Source organism: Euleptes europaea, chromosome 2, assembly GCF_029931775.1.
Source record: "Euleptes europaea isolate rEulEur1 chromosome 2, rEulEur1.hap1, whole genome shotgun sequence".
In the NCBI taxonomy this organism is placed as follows: Eukaryota; Metazoa; Chordata; class Lepidosauria; order Squamata; family Sphaerodactylidae; genus Euleptes; species Euleptes europaea.
In genome coordinates, this window is record NC_079313.1 from 44,502,364 (window position 1) to 44,516,746 (window position 14,383).

Genomic DNA, 14,383 nt, shown 5'->3' on the forward strand with positions numbered 1-14,383 from the left:
GTGACAAAAATGACAGGGAAACCCCTGACCCCGAGTATTCCACGTTACAGGCGGGGCAAAACGCACCACGCTTTCTACCCTGACCAGTTGCGATAATGCTGTGGGAGGGCGGTCGCCATGCAAACAGTTTTCGGAACTCAGGATCAAAAAGAGTGAGACAAGGGAGGAACAATCCAAGGACATTCTAGCCATGCGTTATCGGTCTTCAGAAAGAATGATCTTCCCATGTGTTGGAGCAGTGGCATGTCACAAGAGCTTTGTTTACTGTACTTTACACAGAGACTTTCCTTTCAGCTAGTAAGCATTTACAGGAAATAGAAGAGCCTTTACCTCAGCAAACCTGCTTCCTCACTTCACAAAACAATCCATTAGACGCTCTGAAGCCTCTCCATAAGCAGAATTAAAAGTGGGGGAAGGCAGGGAGTTGTTTCAGCTGGAATAACTTTGCAGGGGACATCTGTTTGACCTGGGAAAAAATACTGAAAATGCTTTGCTTTCTTTCATTTCAGATGAAAGATGCATTCTTAGAGGCCTTAACAATCTAATAAAAGAAACCGTGGTTAATTAATAGTTGGTCTTTCATAACTTGCAGAAATCAGGGATCTGTATCTTAAAGATTGTCTTTGAAAAACAGTGTTCTTGTAACTTTATTTTGAAAAGTTATATACTGAAGTGTCAGAGGAAGCAGCCATTTCTTCTTAGAAATATTTGAGAGTTTAATGGAGTGGCAGTGTAGTCTAGTAAGCAAGTGTCTGGATATATATATATATATATCGAAATTTCACCTCAGCAGGGTTGCCAGCTGGCCTGGAGAAAAATATCCTTTCCCTTTATCAGAGGCTTAATGGGATGTTATTTACCAGTTAAGTTATTTGAAAACCTGCAAGTGCCCTTTTCCATACATTAAGCCCCTATTAAAGCACCAGGACATTTTTCTCCATACCACTTGGCAACCGTGCACTTCAGATATATATTGATTAGGTAACTGTGGACAAGTCTCTGTTTTCTGCATGGCACACTGTGTGGAATAGCACTGCTGCTGCTATTAAACTTTGATTTTTTTTTTGCCTGGATTTTATAGAAGTCATCACAGGATTAAAAGTATGCTCATGTATTTGAGTTTTTTTAAATTATGTAAGCAAATCCCCAGTAAATGGGAGCACAGATTAGTCAAGATTAGGTTGATGACGGCACCTCAGCATGCAAGAATTCTCAGAAAGCTTCTGTTGTGAGTACGACAACAGCAGGGATACATTCTTTGCTGAACTTGCTCTGGTCCTCAATAGCTTTACTTCCAGCTGGCCTGTAGGAGCCAGCTCAATCTTGCCTCATAGAATAGCCATGTGATGGTGCTAGGAAGCTTACTTAAGAAATGCTCTAGTTCCAACTCAGTATCCAAAGTTACACTAAAATTCTGATTAGGATAAGTGCTGAGGGCACAATATACTTGTCTGTTCTTCTAAAGCAATATACTCTTCTAAAATTACATGATTATGATTTAAAGGGGTTTCTGGATTGGCCTTCTATTTCCTGAATCTTCATAGCTGCCTATGTAAATGATCCCAGTCCCACTGAAAAAGTTTGTGGGAGGCTTATCCAAACACACTTCAAAACTTACAGTTCTTCTTTAATGAATACACATCAGCTAACTTGGAACAAGAAGAAAACTCTCCTCTACCATCAGCAGTACATGGATGATTAATAAAAAGTATACTGCTTGCCACTTCCGTGTATCCTCTGCTTAGTAAAATGTTGTTGTTTTTTATTTTTGGCATTCTGCAATCCTATTTTCTCCAAGTTTGACAAAAGGTTTCACGTGTAACCATTTATGAAAATTTTGATTAACCTAAATTCAAACTTAGATACAAATCTTTCTCTGTCAAGTAAGAGTGATGTCTTTAGGAAAGTATGTCAAACTTCTTGTTCTACATAGAAATGCGGCATTTATCCCTTAACTGTTCCCCTGGCCAGAAGAACCGAAATGAATGCATACCATTTTCCTGGTATTTCCTATTGAAAATAGTGTGGTGTATACATGTATAAATACAGCTTTATAGCTATTACTATGGAATGGTTGTATGGATTGTGCTGCTGTGACACCTAAGCTAATGTAAGATCCTGCTTAGGTGAAGATTTAATAAAAATGTACTTTCAGGATCTGTTTCTTACTCTGCCTGCTGTTCTTAATCACTTGCATAGTGACTCCTATTTTGTAAAAGCTGAGCCAGATAATTCTTGAAGGTTTACTTATGAAAAATAAACAATTTAATGTGTCATTTAATTCCATATTGGAATAAGGTCTGAACTGAAATTTATGGAAACTTGAATGCAAATAATATATTTAAATAGTGCTCACAATTATCTGTATTTGGAGTTTGTTATTCTGGTTTAATTGGACATGTTTTTAAGTATCTTGAACTATGAGGAAAGGCAGGATATATTTCAGCTCATAGAAATCTCATTAGGTTTTAAATCAATTATAGAAGAAATAAGTCCTTTTATAATGCTGTTACAGCGCATTCCTGAGCTTTCGGCGCCGGAGAACGGTGGGGATGAGATGCCGCTGCGGCACCTCCTAACCCATTTCCCCGGTGCCAAAAACTTATAAAAAGCCTTTTTGCGGCTTTTAAAGTTTTAAATGGGGCTTTTCACCCCGTAGAGAAAAGTGAGGCTGCGCCTGCTAAAAAGCAGGTGCAGCCTCGCTCTTCTCACCGCCGGCGTACCCAGGGCAAACAGGGACAGGAGGCTGCCTAACAGCAGCTCCTCCCCCCGGAATGCCCCTGGAACGCCTCCCGGGATGCCAGGATGCCCCCTGGAATGCTGGTGCAGGCCTTTATGCCGGTGGAATGCCGGTGGAAGGGCCCACCAGCATTCTGGGGCAGCACTGCTGCACTGGCACCCGACATCCAGGCCTCCATGCCGGCGCTGGGGCCACTAACACTGATGTAAGTAGCCCAGCACCTGCGCGGGGCCCCCAAACACCAGGGCAGCACCTTCCTGACCTCCTAAGGGCTTTCGCCCTCCAGGCTCAGGAATGCGCTGTTACTGTTCATGCTGTATGCTCTACAGTGTTCATAGGCTTGGATCCCACCTAGATTTCCATGGGCACAAGGGATGGCAATCTTTGCCTATCCCTACCTCCCACAGCAACCCCAAATACCCCAAAATTCTGCTCCTGAGGGACCCTCAGGAATAGCTTGAAGTGGCTTCCCACAGGAGGAGGGATCAGTGAAAATCACCCCCTATTTTCTCCCACGAAAATCTAGGCAGGATCAAACATACTGGAGAATTTCCAATTGCTGCACCAATTTAAGGTGTACTGAGTTGAATATACACCATTGGGGTGCCATGAATCTTCAGCTAAGTACAATAGGGGAGAAAGATTTCCCTCATGTACTTCATAGTACTTATAGAATTAGCAAGTACTTTATAGTACCTCATTGAGCCTGTGAACACTTTTGGAATTTTGAGAAAGCACTCCTGGAAAATTGCTGTCATGGGAGCAAAGGCAATTGGATATTTCCACAAAATATTAGGGGATGCTGAGCCAAGCATCTTCCTGCAATGGATGTTCGTAGAGTTGCAGCCAATGTCTCCTGCGCTCTTCTAAAGTACCTCCTATATTGAGAATGCAGAGGAGAGCCAAGGATTGGCTCTGTGCTTTCGGGAAGAGATTATGTTTGGTTTCAGTTCCCAAAGAAAGGGGAGGAATTACGCCTTACATGGCCATAGAGAAAAGTTTCAAAGTCCAGAGACATAAGAAAGTCTGTGGTCGTTTATGCATGGGAGTTTTACCTGAGGTTCGTTGCTCGCTGGAACCACACTTTCCTGTTGGGAATCTATGCACCAGCAGTCTCCAAGCTCAAATCAAGAAGCATCTGAAATGCTGTTTTGTAATTGGCTGTAGTGAGAGAAAAGTCCCCCCTCAAAACCCAATTGCTGCATAAAAAAGCATTTTAAGAACAAAAGCAAAAGAACGGAGCTATCTGAAAGGAACCGGGGTGTGTGGAGAGAAACCCAACCCTCATTTTTAAAAGCCTTTCTTTTGCTCAGAATGAACTCCAAGGAAGCAGGAAGCATTTGAATCCCCGCCCAGTGACACGCTGCTTTGTAATTGGCTGTAGTGCTGCTGTCTGTGAGAGAAAGCAAGCTTCTGTGTCCCACCCTTTGCCTTATGCATGGGGATTTCACCCAGGCTGAGGTCAGGGGGGATGGAAGAATCAGGTTAATAGAGGAACGAGAAGTTCCGGGATTTGTGAGGGCTGGCAACGAGGTCATTGCTAATGGATGGAAAACTCATGTATAGCTCCAAGAAACAACCGAGACAGACGTGAGTGAATGTACCCATGCATAAATGACCTGTGTCTCTGGCCAAGCCAGCAGCACATGACTCTGATACACCTACCTAGGATGAGTTCCATACTTTGCTAGTGAGTCAGTTTGTGGGACTGACCTGAACCTCCCTGTTTTTTCTGTTTCATTTAAGACCCTTTTATTTTATCCCCAAAACTCAAGAAACAAGTGGGTGCCGGCAAACACATAGGTGGGCACCGTGGTGCCGCCAGGGCCTCACTGGGGATCACTGATCTATAATGTTATTTCTTTTGGATTTACATTAGAAAAACAGACAACACATTTATTGATTAAAAATGAATCCTGGGCAGAAAAAAAAAATCCTTAGCAGTGCTTCAGACTGTTATTTTATCAAGTACATTTCTGTCTGGCCTCTGAGCCCAGCTTTGGCCGGGATAGAAGGCGGGATATAAATCCAATAAATAAAATAAACTTTGAGTGTCTTGGGGCTCTCAGAAATCAATACAATGTTATGGAAGTTTCAAATCCAACCTATAGCAATAAATAAAACATAACTAATAATAAATAAATCTAAATATATATAATGGATTGTATCTTTGCAGCCTTCCTTCCATAGAAGAGGCTCACATTTCCCATCCAATCATCCTTCCTTCCTTCAGTGTGGAAGGAGGAAGTTTCCTTGGGCCAGAAGAAGGCTCCATGATTGGACAAGTGGAGTGGTAGGATAAATCATCTGTTTCAAACAATATTCAAACAATATTATATCTGCAGAAAATAAGCAGAATAAAAGCAAAAAGAAAGTAATAAAAATACATCAGTATCAATCCATGATACGAAACAGCAGAACATCATGACCAGAAAGGGAAGAAAAAGCAACGCAGACAAACAAAACATAAGCTAATCAACTAATAGTGCAATCTTATACCGAGTTACTCCATTGATTTCAGTAGGCTTAGACTGAAGTAACTCAGCAAAGGATTGCACTTTAATAAATACTAAAAAAGCATAAGCAAACATGCTTAACCTATGCCAGAAACTCAATGCATCTGGTGGAAGGTGAGTGTTTAAGTACAGGGTTATTTTATACTCTTTTGGGGGGAAAGAACTAAACCTACCCTTTATGTTCCTTTAAGAGAAATAAAATTAGAATTTACAAGAAAGTTGTACATTCAATATTCAATTAATGTGGGATAATGAACTTGGTGTTTTGTATTTTAAATGTCAGAGCACCTTTGCCCATTACATTTTCGTGGTCTTTCATCCTTATCCAGAGTCTTTCATATTCTCTGGTTAATACATGGTCTTCACTGGAAAGACCAGGTTTGTATATACAAAAGGAGTTCTTCTGTACCAATAAGAAATTGCTGGATCAGGTTGAGTGGGCAGTATCCACATCTCTCCGGAGGAAAAGATCTTTTCTCCTTTGGGGAATCCCCTACAAGTGTTAAAAGAGAAACTCCTATCTCTGCCCATAGAAATTTTCATAGTTTTGCTGAGTGTCATGTGTTTAGCAATGCCTCCCTACATGCACAACGGAACTTTTACACTGAGGTGAGTGAATGGTGATGACAGAGATTTATATCCATCCAGTAATGTACATAATGGACTTTATTCGGTTTCACTCTGAAGTCAATAGAAGTGGAGTAATGTCAGGCCCTAGGAGGATTTCAGGAAGGGCTTAATAGCTATGCTGTGCTTGTTTATTTACTATGTAATTGTACATGTTTTATTTTTCATTCTAGAAATAAGAGTAAACCACCAAGTCATCTGGTCTTATCATCCATATCAATTCTTTTTTGTTATCATCTGGGAACAGTTGTGAAAGGTTCCTTTTTAATCACAATAGTGAGAATCCCAAGGATTATTCTATTGTCTATTTATAACATCCTGAAAGAAAAGGTAGGCATGCACATTTTTTTTTGTAACACCATAGTATAGCAATTAAGGAATTAAATGGAAGGCAGTAATATCTCAGCAAGAGGTAAAAATGTAGTCTCTAGAAAGTTCTTTCTGTTTATTTGTTTCTGTAGAACTTTATAGACTACCCTGTCTCAAAGGCTCACAAGAAGTAAAAAAGACAGAAAAATTACATCAAATCAGTCTGCTTATAATACCCTTTATACCATTTCATTGCCATACCTTTGACGGCATAACTATATCCCTGGAAGTCAGCACAAACACATAAGGCTTGCATGATGTTAACAAATCTCATTAAAGAGGGAGTTCTATGAAGTGTCCCTCTTTGCACACTTTTGCAGTTTGGACCATGGCTGGCACATATATGGCATCGTTAAGAGGGAACCATTGATTTATTGAGATTGCAATGGGGCACATGGGCTTCTTATGGCCTAACTATTCATTTTTCCCTCAGTCATCTCCAGGTCTGTGCAATCAGACATGTGTTGTGACCATAATGGGTACTCAATTCCCAGGCAGCACAGACTAAATTTGCATTGGGACCATGGTATGTGAGAAGGGACTTCGGCCTCTTCAACCACCCCAGTAGTTTTCCTGACCGGAAAAGGCCCCAAAGGAGCACTATTTACCTTGTTGGGCACTCCACAGGTAATTCATGGGGTATACCTAGGTTTCCTCAGTCAGGCAAATAGTGGCCTCTCTGGGGCCGCGTCAAGTTATAAAATATCAGCACAAAAGAGGAAGGCTGGAGTCCCTCCTTGCACACTGCAGTCCCAATCTGAATTGGGCCCACGTGAAGTTGGGAATTGATTTCCCAGCACTGAATGCAGGCATATGTCTGATTATGTAGATCTGGAGAACAGCTAACATGTGGTTAGGCCTTCATGGTTACATACTCCCCACCAGTGAGTGTTCCAGGGCCAGATTTGGTTTCCTTTGGAGAAAAGAGTACTGGAGACTTATGGTGGTGTTTGTAATATTTTCCCTATTTATGAACCTATGTATAGTTTATAAGTGGAGTCAAAGAGATGTTCCTGCAAGGCATCAAATCTTCTACTCCCACTTCAGACATTCAGGGAAAGATATCCTGAGCTCCACAGTACTTCATTTTCAATCAGCTAATAGCTTTTCTTGTCTGCTTTTGTCTCCATCTGTTTCAAATGGCTAACTACTCTTTCTTCACCCACATCGTGCCCCTCTACTCAGCTGAAGGGGAGAGATCATCTCCAAACTCTGATGGGTTTTTCCATTCAGAAACACAGAACTGCTGGGGGTTAGTTACCAAACAGCTTTCTCCACTTAAGGAAACATTCATAGCCATTAAAGAATATTAATGTTCTTTCGACAAAGGTCCTGGCTCCATCCATGTTAAGAGTCCCAGGTGCTGAAGAAGATACTAATTTCAATTTGTTCAGGTGCCCTCATTCAGATGTCATGACTGACTGGAGTTAGCATCCATTTTTAGCAGGCCATAAAGATGACCGGGGCAGGGGGCCAGAGAAGAAGCATGCAAGCCCAGCAATTAATGAAACCCATGCCTGTAATGAGTAAACTTGGATTTCTTTGTGTGGTGTCTGAATGCAGCCAAAGACAATAAGGAGCTGGTGGGAGCTCTGAAGCTGCCACATACTGCAGAAGCTAAACCTTCTGATTAGTTTACAAGGTCAGCCCCATTTAGTTCAGATAGAGGCTCAGGTCTGCTTTCAGCAACTTAGTCAAGGAAAAGCGCATGCCACAGTGCGTTCTTCCGTGCCTATGTTTAGATTTTGATTCCTGATTTCAAGCATGTTTATTTGTACAGTGTTATCCTTAAGGTTTTGAATGTTTGGTTAATGTATTTTGTGGCCTGCTCATCTGCATATTGTAGATATAAGACTTTCTCTAACTTTATAAAAGGTAGCTTTTGTTTTCAATTTTGGAAGGAAGCAGAATAAATGCTATTAGATGGCTGTGGGTTTTGTGGTCTGCACAAAATGTTATAATAATGTACATTATATTACATTGGAGATCACTGGTTAATTACAACACTAAACTTCCAAGAAAGCCTGTTGTATGCCTAATTTTATCAACATAGGAACCTCACAGCATAATGCTGCAGCTTTTGGATCAAACTAGTGTTGTTTCACTAAAAATTCTATTGATTTTATTTTGTGGGTAAGATTTCCAAAGCCTCGTTTGCTCCTCTTCTCTCCAAGGCCCTGAATTCCAGGACAAAGCCCAAGAAGAAAGTTCTTGACATAGCAGGAAATCTAATACTCCATTCATTCTTTGATGACACATTCTAATAACAATATTTCACGGGTAGTAAAGATAATGTTTCATTTGGTTCATGATACTTTATGTACTGTATAATGGGCTACAAATCTGGCAGCTGTAAAAGACAAAAAGTATCAGGTATAATGGGCTACAGATCTGGCAGCTGTAAAGACAAAAATATCAGGTGTATTAAAAAAAAGATAGTGTGGGTGTCAAGCTCAGACGTCGACTGGAGCCTAATGTTCACAAAGTTATTTCTTTCTTCTCTAGAGTATGAGTCAATAATAGCATACTAGCATACTAGTTTAGAGTAGGACTGAACCAAAATTAATCACTGTATTTCAAGAAAATTTTCAGGAGTGTTGAAAAGTGCTTCCCACAGTTGACCATTTTTCAGTAGCACTCACATAAATGTTTGTATCTTTGTTTATGTTGCCCTTTCTTGCTGTTTTTCTCTCATTTTCTCTCAGTATGAATGTTTCTTAGCCATGGTGTGTGCAGCCGCAGCATCCTAGATAAACTTCTAGGGGGAGGACATTCCACAAATAGGGCACAGCCACAGGAAAAGTCCAGTCCCTGATTGCAATTTCTCTCTCTCTCTCTCTCTCTCTCTCTCTCTCTCTCTCTCTCTCTCTCTCTCTCTCTCTCTCTCACACACACACACACACACACACACACACACACACACTCACACTCACACACACGTTTGACAAGCATATCTTAGTATTGGAGCAGGCAGTCTTTCAGGTACAATGGTCCTAAGATGTTTAGGATTTTAAAGGTAAGAACCAGAATTTTGAATTGTGCCTGGAAGCAAATGGGCAGCCAGTGAAGCTATTTTAGTATAGAGGTAATATGATCTCTTTAACCCTGACAGTAATCCGGCAGCTACCTTTTTATACAAGTGGAAGCTTCCATGAGTCTTCAGAGGCAGGTCCCATGTAGAGCGCATCACGTTAATTGAATCTGGATGGGATCAAGGCATGGATTACTTTGGCAAATCTTTGTTTTCAAGAAATGGCCACAACTGGTTATACCAGCTTAAGCTGCTAAGAGGCAGGGTGTGCCGTGGAGGGGATTTGAGCTTTCAAACGTAGGATAGATAACGCACCACCTCCAAGCTGTGAACCTGGTCCTTCAGGGAGAGAGACTCCAGTTTTATTTGAGTTAAGCGTCATTTGTCACAACCCATTAATTTAATGCTCTAGCTTTATGCATATTTTTCTGACTGTGGTAACTAATTGCTACTTCTTTGTTTCAGGAAAATGCATGTTCAAAGTGCATGGTCAAAGGCTGTTCTTGCTGTTTCTGCTGCCTAGAAAGAGGACTAAGATGCTTAAATCAGGTATGATAGATAGATAGATAGATAGATAGATAGATAGATAGATAGATAGATAGATAGATAGATAGATAGGTAGATGCATGCTTGATATTTTGGATGAGAAAGTCAGTTTGAAGGAGATTCTTTTCAAGAACATTTTAGCATAAGATATGTTTATGGGTAATGATTTCAAAGCAGTTGCTAGCCCTGAACTGTACCAATCAAAAGAAGGAAAGATTATCCTTATTCAGGAGCTAGACACTTTTTCTTTTCAAATGGACCTATTAAAAACATGTGGGGACAATTTTTTTTTTAAATGGATATACTCTTAGCACAAAAGTTAAAAAAAAGGTAAAGGTCCCCTGTGCACCCATGGGGTGATGTCACATCCCAACGTTTACTAGGCAAACTTTGTTTACGGGGTGGTTTGCCAGAGCCTTCCCCAGTCATCTTCCCTTTACCCCCCAGCAAGCTGAGTACTCATTTTACCGACCTTGGAAGGATGGAAGGCTGAGTCAACCTTGAGCCGGCTACCTGAAACCAACTTCCGTAGGGATCGAACTCAGGTCATGAGCAGAGCTTGGACTGCAGTACTGCAGCTTATCACTTTGTGCCACAGCGCTCCTAGCACAAAAGTAATCCTAGTAAAAACCTGTGACTATGCAGTGTTACCCTGACCTTGCATAATGTGCAAGATGTTCTGGGAAAGACAGACATTGGAAGGGGATGCAAGGTAGAGGGAAACTATCCACTTTTTATACCAGAGATGGGAAAGCATGCATTTCCATATACTGTCAAAAGAAAAAGGTAGCTTTTCTAAGAAAGGGCATCTGTCTTGCTTGGATCCCTTGGAGGAGGGATTTCTATGTCCGATACTTCCAGACCAGGTTGCCTACAGGACACGGCTCCAAGAGAAGGCCCATAAGCTCCATGAAGAACAGGACTGACAGGCAGCGCTTGATGCCGGGGTGGGGACTATGGCCAGCAGCAGTGGTGCCTTGGCACCGCTGGAGAACCCTTCCGGACCCTCTGGACTGACGGTGTCACCACTGAGGCCTCCCCCTCCCTATGCCCCCAAAGTAGAAATACCATCTCTTGAGCTTCCCCTTCAGGAGGCTCCAAACCCCCAGGGCCAGGGGGTCACTTTTGTGTATGTCCATTTCAACACAGTGGATCTCATTAACTGGAAGCGGACCGTTCCCCCTTTATGCGAAAACCCAGATGCGGTGGTTAGGGAGTTTACACGTATTTTTCAGACATATCAACCTACCTGGCAAGATTGCCAGCTCCTTATGGATACTGTTTTTACACCAGAGGAGAAGAAATTGGTGGTTGATAAAGCTAGACCGGTATGGAGGGATGGTCAACAGGGAGGGGTACCGCCCACAGAGGCCACCATTGAAGCTGCGGTTCCACTCTCAGATCCTGGGTGGAGCCACGGCACCGAGGCTCAGCGTAAGCAGCATGCCGAATATAGGGCGCACCTTATAGCCGGGATGAAGGTGGCAGTTCCTAGGGCAATCAACTTGAGCAAGGTTTTTGAAGTGAAACAAGGGAGGGAAGAGGATCCCACCGCCTACTTGGTCTGCTTAATGGAGGCAATAAGATTCCATGGGCAGTTGGATCCAGAGAAAACGGAAAACCAGAGAATACTGAATCTCTGGTACACTGGGCAGGCCTGGGATGATATTAGAAAGAAGTTACAAAAGGGGGAAGGTTGGGAAAATAAAACGATTGGGGACTTGGTTGACTCAGCATGTAGGGTATAATGGGAGAGACAAAGAGAGTAAGATGGAGGCAGCCAAATGTAGGAAGGATTTAAAAGCACAGGGAATGATGATAGTGCAGGCGATCAAAGGGGAATCGCACCCCTCGAGGGAGAAGGGGGGGCTCTGGTTGGAAGGGGAGGATAGGCAGAGCCCATACAGACACAGGGAGGGCGACCTAGGCTGGGCCCAAACCAATGCAAATTTTGCAAGCAGGAGGGACATTGGGGACGGGAGTGTCCCTCCAGGTGGAATAATCGTGGTCCAACCCAGATGGCTCCACTTCAGAACAAACAAGAACTCAAGGAAGCAGTTTTGGGTCTAGTAAAGGTAGATCCACAAACACCTCGCCTAGAATGACCGCAAGTACATGAATTAGTAGTGGCAGCAAAACCTCATATATCTCCGGAATCACTGTTGGAGACAGATCAAGAAGAAGAAAAACAAGCGAAAATCCAAACTTTGGAGAGTTTATCATTTGAAGAAGAGGAAGAATCGAAGGCAGACGAAGCTTATGCTTTTAAATTAAATGGAGGACCTAAACATTGTCTCAGTTAATGTGAACGGACTAAATTCACCAGCCAGATATTTCATACATTATTGAAATTAGCTGCAGATGTGATTTGTATTCAAGAAACTCATACAAAACAATCCCATGAGAAATTTTTAAAATGTAAAAAAATTGGCTCTTTATTCTCATCTTCATCATCGAAAAAGAAAAAAGGGGTGGCAATATACATAAGGGTAGGCAAATTCTCAGTAGAGGACTTCAGGAAGGATAAAGAAGGCAGATATGTGATCCTGTTGATGCAAGGGGCGAATGGGAGAAAATATACAATCGCCAATGTCTGTGCTCCAAATCAAGCTAAAGAAACGTTTTTCGGGTTTTTCTTTGAGGATTTAACTGATTTCCATCAATGTTGATAATGGGAGACATGAATGGTGTCATAGAGCCGAAGTTGGACAAATCAGTCAGGTTCAAAGGGAACAAATTACCGAAGATGGTGTTTCAGCACTTACAGGATTGGAATCTGACAGATGTGTGGCGATATAAACACCCAAGCAGAAGAGATTACTTGAGATTACTTTATTTTCAAACAGATATAACTCCTATTCAAGAATTGATCTTGGATGGATCTCGAGTACTCTACTTAACAATTTGGAAGAAGTGGAGATTTTACCAGCAACATTTGCCGACCATAATCCACTGCAAATAAAATTCCATGGTGACAGAAGAGGCTGAGGAGGTGGAGTATGAATGATAACTTGTTTCTCAGACATCTTAAAGCAGTGTCAAGAAGAAATCAAAAGTTTTTTTGACATGAATTGTACTCCAGAGATAGAACCAAGAATAGTTTGGGACGCCAGTAAGGCCTATATGAGAGGAAGATTGATTGCTTTGCATCTAAATTAAAAAAACAAAGAGAAGTCAAATAGGAGAATTTGCATTTACAATTAAGACAATTAGCGGAAGTTCATCACCGTTCAGGGAGTAAACAAGATTTGATGATGATTTCTAGTTTGAAAAGTGAAATAGAAAGATTTGAAGCGGAGGAGATACAAAAAACTCTCAGATTTGTCAAACACAAATATTTTGAGCAAGCAAATAAACCAGGCAGGGTTTTAGCAAATGCCTTAAAAAAAGAGTCGGCTAAAAGAAGAATCTCAGCGGTATATAAAAACGAGCAATTAACCAATAAGGAAGAAGATATTCAAGAGGTTTTTGGAAGTTATTACACTGAATTCTACCAAAATAATGACACAGCTCAAACAGATCTGGGGTCTTATATATAATCTGCAAATCTTAACGAATTTACAGAAGAAGACCATAAAATTCTGAATCAGAAAGTTTCTATACAAGAGTTAATGGATGCCTTTGGAAAATTGAAATTAGATAAAGCACCAGGCCCAGATGGAATAACAGCAAGTTATTATAAAAAGATGGACAACATTTTCATTCCTCAATTACAAAATGTTTTTAATGATTTATTCCAAGAAGGCAAAATTCCAGAAACATGGAAAGAAGCTCACATTTCTTTAATTCCGAAGGGCGAACAAGAAAAAAGCTCTCCAAGGAAGGGTTTATAGACCAATATCTCTTTTGAATGTGGATTACAACATTTTTGCTTTAATCTTAACTGAAAGGCTGAAGAGATGCATTCCGAGGATAAATACATTCTGACCAGACCGGGTTCATTCCAAAAAGACAACTAAAAGACAATGTTAGAGTGGTATTGGCAGCAATTAACTACATTAAGAAAAAGAAAGAAAAAGCAGCAATGATATTCCTAGATGCAGAGAAAGCTTTTGATAACATCTCTTGGAATTTTCTTTTAAAAACACTGCAACAAATAAACTGTGGAGTCAATTTCTGAAAGTGGTGAAGGCTATGTATACAACTCAAAGTGCAAGACTGTTGATAAATGGGATGCTAACTGATCAACTAAAGATTCGAAAGGGAACAAGACAGGGTTGCCCATTGTCACCTTTATTATTCAACACAATGAAATGGAAGGACAGGGAAACACCTGAACAAACAATGTGGATTACAGAAATGCAAGAATATGCATCCGTATCAAGATTCTTAGCTTTGTTACAACACAAGATGATTGACGAACACAAAGATGGCAACCTTTTTCTGATATTCGTGATTCAATGTGATTTACTGTCTTTTATTAGGCTACAGATAGTAGTGTTAAGTATGAGATTATTTAGAAATAGCATGGAAATGTATCGGTTAAGAAAAAAGGTATAAAGAAAGCTTGATAATGCTAGAAATAAAACTAATAGTCAAGGATGAACTTAACGG

At 41.0% G+C, this 14,383-nt stretch overlaps 1 protein-coding gene across 2 annotated transcripts in view; it reads left to right on the top strand.

The window, feature by feature from the left end:
• SLC44A3 (solute carrier family 44 member 3) overlaps positions 1 to 14,383 on the top strand; it is a 76,788-nt gene that overhangs the window by 48,345 nt on the left and 14,060 nt on the right. For both annotated transcript variants that reach the window (XM_056844107.1, XM_056844108.1), the window contains exons 11-12: positions 6,057 to 6,213; positions 9,749 to 9,832. In XM_056844107.1, coding sequence (XP_056700085.1) covers positions 6,057 to 6,213; positions 9,749 to 9,832 — 241 coding nt within the window. The remainder of the gene's footprint in view (positions 1 to 6,056; positions 6,214 to 9,748; positions 9,833 to 14,383) is intronic.